The sequence below is a fragment of the Fukomys damarensis genome, unplaced genomic scaffold (genome assembly GCF_012274545.1).
Source record: "Fukomys damarensis isolate Sample0158 unplaced genomic scaffold, DMR_v1.0_HiC HiC_scaffold_17, whole genome shotgun sequence".
Taxonomy (NCBI): domain Eukaryota; kingdom Metazoa; phylum Chordata; class Mammalia; order Rodentia; family Bathyergidae; genus Fukomys; species Fukomys damarensis.
In genome coordinates this window covers 59,000,359-59,008,536 of record NW_022900929.1, presented here as the reverse complement: position 1 = coordinate 59,008,536, position 8,178 = coordinate 59,000,359, and the positions used below count along the sequence as shown (strand labels likewise).

General features: G+C 42.8%; 1 protein-coding gene across 1 annotated transcript in view; it reads left to right on the top strand.

The window, feature by feature from the left end:
- Nkx2-8 (NK2 homeobox 8) overlaps window positions 1–280 on the top strand; it is a 2,763-nt gene extending 2,483 nt beyond the window's left edge. Inside the window, exon 3 of the mRNA XM_033765312.1 lies at window positions 35–280. Within this exon, the coding sequence (XP_033621203.1) occupies window positions 35–280 (246 nt within the window). The remainder of the gene's footprint in view (window positions 1–34) is intronic.
- Window positions 281–8,178: the final 7,898 nt, after the last annotated feature.

Below are 8,178 nucleotides of genomic sequence, written 5' to 3'. Positions count from 1 at the left end.
GCGCCCCCCGCCCTGGTCTCCTGGAACTGGTGAGGCCGCCTGGGGTCGCCGGGTTACCCCGACTTTGGAGTGCGCTTGTGCGGCCGCAGTAGGGCTGCAGACGAAGACCTGGATCACTGGGGACGGGGGTCGGGGGGACCACCGCCAGAACCCTCCTCGCAGGCCCCACCTTCGGGGTTCCCCCCCTGCTGTCTCGGAAGTACTCGCAGGAACCTTGGCCAAGATCGCGCCTCTTCCCTTCCTTGGACTGAGAACCCCAGAGCTAGATTTCATTGCTTGAGCCTTATTTGTATATTTTTTAAAATAGCAGTTTGTATAGGAAGCATATTTTTTTAAAACTGGAGTATTTTTTTTTCTTTTGTTGTGCGAGAATAAAATGTGTAGGTTTGGATCCCTTACACTCCTGCCAGGAAGTAGGTGTGCGCCGTGCTCCCTAGACTGGAGTTCTGAGTGCTCACCTGTTCCAGGGCCAGGAGGGCTCAGCCCGGTTGGGGTGAAGGGCGGAGCTCAGGCCAGGAGTATACGGGTGTGAGGGGAGGAGGCTGAGGCGATCTCAGGGACTCTGGTCAGCGAGTAGCCCCCTGGCCCCAGAGTGACAGGGTCCCCTTGCGACTCCCGGAGCCACGGGCTGGCGTTGGAAACACCAAAAGTCAATCCAGTTGACCGAGATGAGGTGCGCTATCGAGGCAGAGTTCAGGGTCTGATTCAGTGGCAGAAGCCTAGCCTCTGGGGCCAAGAGCCCTGGAGCTTGGGACCTGGAGTTAAACTGGCTGTGTTGGGATTTCCCCGACTCCTCAACAGCACCTCTCCAGGGTCGGGTGGTGTGGGAGCAGTCTGACGAGGAAATTAAAAGGTGGCAGTGAACTGTTGGAGTTGGACTCTGCCTTGGGACGTCCTGTGGAGCTTGATGAGGAACCCACGCTCCTAGGACGCTCTTGACTGGGGGTTTACAGCTGTTGCTCTTCAAGTCTATATGCAGAGCAGTGGATCTCCACTGTACGCATTCACTGTCTGGGGAGAAGGAAAGGCCTCCTGGCTCCCTGGTACCAGATACAGGAAGATGAGCCAGAGGAGAGTAGTTCCCAGGCATTAGGTCCAGGGTTGGGAACTGGGACCAGGAAGAGCTCTGTGAAGGGCCTGTTACAGGCCTTGGGTTTCTTGTCCAAGAAGAAGGCAGTGTTGTCACCTGTGGTGGGGGGCAGATGGGGAAGAGAGTGGGGTGCTTGGGTCTCAGCTGCTGGCCACCTTGCCTTCCATATGGATGTGGTTATCTTAGAAGAATCTCGATCCTTAAACCCCCTTTTGTCTTGAGAACTGAAAAGGGCATTGTCAGGCCTGAAAAGGACCTAGACAAAATCCGCACTGTTTTGATTCAGGACTCTGTTTAATCAGTCTCTGGTGACAATGTAGTGGGTGTTAGGCAGGACAATGTATCTTTTTAAACCTTGTGGCCTTCAGGAAGACAAAAGACTTGAATTTTATGGGTTTACAACTTCAATTAGAACAGTGCCAGTGTGCATGGGAGATTATCAAATTTGTATCATAAAACCCCTTTCTAATAAATGATTGCTGGGGAAGGAGCCTGAACATTGTATCACAGTTTTGAGATTTGCCAGGGACTCCCCAGTTAGCCCTGGCAGAGCAGATGGGAAAGAAAAAGAGGAAAGGATTTCTGAAGAGGTCCTGGGTTGGGACTTGTGCTTGTGGTCAGCTGGCTGGGTGCTTGGTTTTTTTTCATGTTCTTCCTCCAAGAATGGAGTCAGAGAGTTGCAGCTTGTTTAATGCCATTGCTACTGACAAAGACCTGAGTATTCTTGAGGAGGGATTTTAAAAGAAAGCATTGTCTAGTTCCACACCTTTTCTCTTGCTAGAGCTGTAGATAAAGTAGATCTTGAAGGGCCTGTAGAATACCAGGGCCTCTAGGACTGTTACACTGAGAGGATCTTTTACCAGAGGCTTTTGGGGAGACTGTGTCCTCCATCAAATTCATCACGGTCCTAAATGGTGAGCCAGATGTCTAACCAGTAAGGCATTGGTGGCTTCCCAGCAAGGTGGTTAGAGTTGCAGCAAGACACCCACCCAGAGAGCCAGCTGTGTCCTGGGATAGAGGAGGAACAGCAATGTCCAATGTCAGTAGCACCAGGAGCCAGAATTGTGTACTGATACCTTCTTCCTTTTGCTCCTTTCATTTAGGCTGGTAAGGTCCTTCCTTTAGAGAGGAAAAACCACAGGATAGCGCGCAAAATGTACCCCAATTCCACCAATCCATTTTAGAGACTCAAGTGGTCCTATCTTTCTGTTCATACCTGCAGTAATCTGGAAAAGATAAATGTCAATTTCCTTTGTGATCTAAAAGTTCAATTCTCCCAGGTTCTGATGAAAGCTGAATCCAAGGCCTCTCTACTAGCAGCTGTGAAAACAGTTAAGGTCTCCCTCCCTGATGATGAAAGTATTTTAGACCTGTCACCCATTGTCAGCATCACAAGGCATATTCACACAGAAAGCTTTTATTGAAACTTACTGTGTTCCAGGCATTTTTCAGGTTATTCTCACAAAATCTGGCTTCCCACCTACCTACCTCTGTGTATATGTCTCCTGTTCTCTAGATAAGAAACTGGCTCAATGTATGGGGGAGGCAAATGACTTGCCCAAGCAATTATGAACCTGAAAGACTTACCATTGTCCTCTACTTAACCACTCTGTAGGCTGCCCTTAAGGAGGAGGACAGCTGCCATATATATGGCAAATGTTCAACTATCTGTTTTTCATATTTACAGAGAACCTGCCTGGGATGCTTAAATGAAACATCAAAAACAGATAAACAAAGTTAACAAAAGATTCAACCACAACCACGTTTTATATATATATATATATATATAGGCCTTGGAATTCTACAGGCCCTCCAAGATCTACTTTATCTACAGCCATATATATAAAATATATATATATATAATGCATATGGTGTTGCAACTATCTATCTTATGGATGGTCTTGAAAGATATGAAAGCACTCCACACAGTTCAGAGCCACTTGCAGAAATTGGTCACCTAGCAGGACAGTCCCATGACAGTTGGACTTGTGCTAGGCAATATATTAACTTACTCAATTCCAGACAGCAGTACTATTATCCCCCTTTACAAATTAGGAAAGTGAACGTGGAAGAGGTGATCCGTAACTGATCTGGGATTAGACATCTGGTGAGTGTTAGGTTTTGAACCCAAATACTCCAGCCCCAGATCTCACACCTGTGATCAGGTGGGAATTATTTCCCACTCTTTTATGTTTTATTGCTCTTAGTTACCTTCCTCACAAATCCTTCTCTAAAGACCTGTTCTTTAGCATCTGTCTTTGCTCCTCCCCACCCTCTTGCCCTCCACCTACCAAACTTCCAGCTTTTGGACACAGCCTCTGTGTTTCGCCTAGGCCTGTTTGTGTGCATTCTGGTCCCACTGTCAATGAAACACAGCTCTTGTCTGCAGGTCACAATGTTCTCCTGTGACTATCATTCCGCCATTCTTCTTCCAGCAAAACATCTGCTGCCGCTGCCTTGACACCAATTGTCCACTGAGTGTTCAGTAGGATTGCTGCTGACACTGATAAGCTCCTCTAAGCTCCCCCCACACAGCCCAGATTCCTGGCTCTTTCCCCTGTCATCTTTTTCCCTTCCTAGGTCTCCAGTTTTATCTTTGTTATTAAATATCATCCTCTTCACATTTTCTCTCTCCTTCCATTGTAAACATTTTCACTTTATCTCACTTAAGTCTCTTGCAGGTGAAGATTGCAATTTTCACTTCAATTTTCTTCCCTCATTGTTCAGAGGATCTGACATCTTAGCACATCTCTTATCTGATGAATTTAGCACTTCAGTATCTTAGCTAATGTTCTACTGATGGGTGAGAAGGAAGTTATTTGAGCCTGGGTTAAGCTATACCTTCCTTCCTAACAATTGTGTTAGATGTTTATTATTCTCTTGTCTTATTGACACAATTAATTTACCTTTTCCTCTCTCTCTCTCTCTCTCTCTCTCTCTCTCTCTCTCTCTCACACACACACACACACACACACACACACACACACACTTCACTGCCTTTAAAATGCTTTTTATTTATGAATAAGATACCCAGGCAGACTAGTTACAGGCTTGGCATGGTTGGCTCTTTTGTTAACTCTGTTTACCTGTTCTTGGTGTTCTAGTTAAGTATCCTAGGCAGGTTATCTGTAAATTTGAGAAGCAGAAAGTTAAATGAAGAGGAAGTACTGTCTCTACCTCAAAGCATGACAGTTTCTACCAGTGTGATTATACCATTTAGTGCTCCAAATCTGCATGAGAAAATGTATATTTCCAGGTCACTCATTTTTCTAAGCCATACAGTGGGCAGGGATTTACTAAGTAGTTCCTTAATTATTTTCAGATTTCCAATTCTGTACTTGTTCATTCCTCTTCATTTCCGCTTACACACACACACACACACACACACACACACGCACGCACACACACACATACAACTAAAGATACATGGTATTTCCCTTTCTCTTGTGTACTCACCACTCATGTCACTTAGTCTATGAAGTCATCAGCAAATTAAACAATATTCTTTTTAATGCAGAGCCATAGACTAATGATTTAACTTTGGAGGGAGACTAGGAAGAATTACTTAGGCTATCAAACATTCAAGTTCTGCTCCAACTCCTTTCCTTACCCCAAGTTTTCAAGCACCGGGATTCTTATTTTTTCCAACCATGTTCAGGAGAGAAGTTGTTTGTTTATCCAGAAAAGTAGCATTATCACAAATTAGAGGTGGAAGGGCTGAGAGTATAACTCGGTGATACAGCCCTTGCTTAACATACATGAGGACATGGTACGAGGCTGGGGAACCGTATGCATACCTCCACATGTTAGCCAGCCTGGTGGTGCGTCTATAATCTGAGCTACTGGAGAGGCCGAAGTGAGAGCTTCTCAGGTTCAAAGTTCAAGGCCAGGCTAGGCAACATAGATCATCTAAAAAAAATTAGCTGGACATGGTGGCACACATCTGTTATCCCAACACTCCACTGGGGAGGTTGAGGCAGGAGGATCTCAGCAGTTCAAGGCCAGCCTGGGCTACATAGTGAGTTCAAGGCCAGCCTGAATTACAAAGTAAGACCCTGTTTCAATAAACTAAAAAAAAAATTAATTAAATTTAAACAAATAATTAACAGTTGAGGCAAAAGATCATTCAGTAATTTGTCTTATGGACCAATAAAAACCTCTAGGTTTTCAATGAAGTCATGTTATTTCAAAAGCTGCTATGATTTCCCAGTGTCTGTGAGTAGGGTATGATTGAAAGAACATCTGAGGAGACTTGAGTCATGCTTAACTTCCTTCTGCATTCTGGCTGGGTGGTCCTTTATGAGTCAACAGGATTTCGCATGCTTTTCCCTAGCAGAATGCTCTGAATTGTACTGTTTCTTTTCTTTCCTCTAATGACAGTTTCTCCCTCCCTCTCTCCCTCTCTTCTTCCTTGTTTTCTCCTCCTTCTCCCCTCCGCTTCCTAGGGACTAGATAGGACTTTTGTCACAATTCAGTAGGAAGTAGAATAGAGGCTGTTTGCACATCAAACTGTGGCTAAAAGTGTGAAGAAAATCCATTTTAAAAAGGCCTTTGAATCTCTCCTCCACGATGTCTGTCTTCCTGTTGTGCCTTTCTCCTCCAGCTTTACTGAAGAATAGTGTGTCAAACAGCAGTTCCTCCAGTCCCAAAGAAGCTATCTGCTTACATTTACATTACCTCGTGGGAGATAAATTCTCAACTAGAGGTAATCCCGAATCACCATAACCTCTAAAGACCTGATAGTCACATAAACATCCTTTTTTTACAAAAAAGACAAAAGTACTGAAATGAAGAATAAGAGATACAAAATACCAAGAAAAGACAAAACCCCCTAAAAAGGTGAGTAGAGAATGAACTGGTATTCTGGGGAACTGGTTTTACCAATCATACTGGTGGATCCAATTGTCTGTCTGACCCAGTGTTCAATGTGCTCCTAATTCTCTGCTGGGAACGTTTCACATTTAACTCAACCTAAAATGTAGAGGCACAATAGACTTTTTATTGCTCACGTTTGTGGGTGAAACACTGTCTTAAAATAAGGCCTATCATGATATCAATTTGGGGTTATGTGGGAGCAGAGAGGATGAACAAAATAAAATAGAGCTCACAGAATTTTGTTGTCCTGGAGAAACACAAGAATCCTCTCTGTCTTCACTGAACTCGTCACTGATTTTGACCAAGTGAATATATTCTCAAATACTTTGGGTATGCCTGACAACTGAACAACCTCCACAATTAAATTTTAATTATATGAATATACAATAATGCATACAATACAAATTTCGGTATGAAGGCGTTCTTGAAAATATGTGCTTTTTCTTAAAGAGAAAGAAAAACTAATTTATAATCCTACTTGTCAGACCCATATTGGACAGCAATGTGTAAATAAACTGTATTCCTAAAGCCAGTTGTTTTTCTAATGATATTTGTTTTCTCATTAATAGAATACTGGTGTAATGAATAGAAGACTCAGGTAAACTATAAAAGTGCAGTGCGGAGTGTGGGTTTCATTTTGCTATTGTAAAGTATCACCACAAAGAGATCGTGTTGGTTTGGAAAGAACAATTCCCTTTTATTCCTTCAGCTTCCCCTTCTCTGTAGCCTCAGATATTTCCCATCTATCAAGAGTCACTCATTGGGAACCACAACAATGGATTCTGCTATTAACAAGGTAAAAACCAAACGAGGAAGAAGAACAAAAGGATATAGGTAGCAGCAGCTGGCTGCCTGTTCCTTACTTGCCAGGATAAGTTTGAATAGAGCTATAAGGTTTCCAGGGAATATCTACCTCCCCAGCTGCTGATAGATAAATCATGGACTTCTCTGAAAGCTCCACTTCTACTACCCAAACTCATGTCTTCAAAGCCTCAGAACACAGGCAAATGATTAATTTTAAACTGCTCTTAGAATATTTTTTGTTGCTTTCAATCCTTCTGAAAAACAACATTGCAGTTTGTGTAACATTAATAATCTTTCATCATTGCCTCCATGTGATGCCTCAGGCAACTGATTTGCACACTGCAGAGGGAGGCTGAAGAATTTGTCTAAGCTGAGGAACCTAGGACTGTAGTGGATACTTAAGCTCAGAGAATGGCAAAAACCCTTAATAATGCCTTGGGACCACTGGGGATAAACAGCTCTCTGATATTTCTCACAGAAATAAGATAGAGGGCAAAAAGGGATGACAAAAGTTCATTTGTACAGCAAAAGAAGCAATTAACAAAATGAAAAGGCATCCTATAGAATGGGAGAAAACATTGGGGCTATATATGTAATAAGGGATTAATATTCTAAATATATAAAGAATTCACACATCTCAATAGAAAAAAAATATGAAATGAGCAAAAGAGCCGAGGATGTAGCTCAGTGGTACAGCACATGTCTAGAATGCACATACTTTGAGTTTGATCCCCTGCACCACACACACTACACACAACAACAACAGCAGCAACGACAACAAATGAATAAAGAATTTGAGTGGACAGATCTAAAAAAATGGCAATAGGAATATGAAAAGTTGCTTACTATCTCTAATCAGTCACTAGTCATCAGAGAAATTCAAATTGAAACCACAGTGAGATATCACCTCGTGTCTGTTAAGGTGGCTATTATCAAAAAGACAATAAATGGCCAGGGGCATGGAGAAAAAGAACAATTGCACACTGTTGGTGGGAATTCAAATTAAGATACCTGTTATGGGAAACAATATGGACATTCTTCAAAAACTTAAAAAGAGAACTACTGCATGATGCAGAAATTGTTGCAAGGCAAATGAAATTGGTATCTGGAAGGGACACCTGAGCTTTTTCATGTTCGTTGCAGGACGATTTGCAATAGTGAAGAGTTAGAAATAACCCAAGTGTACATCAACAGATAAGTGAATGAAGAAAACGTGATATACATGTACACACACAAAGAGGAACACTATTCCGTCATGAGAAAGAGAGAAATCCTGCTCTGTGGGACAACATGGATGAGCCTGGAGGACAATAGGCTAAGTGAAAGAAGCCTGATAGACAAAGGCAGATACAATGTGATCTCATTCATGTATGGGATCTAAAAATGTCAAACTCATAGAAACACCGCAG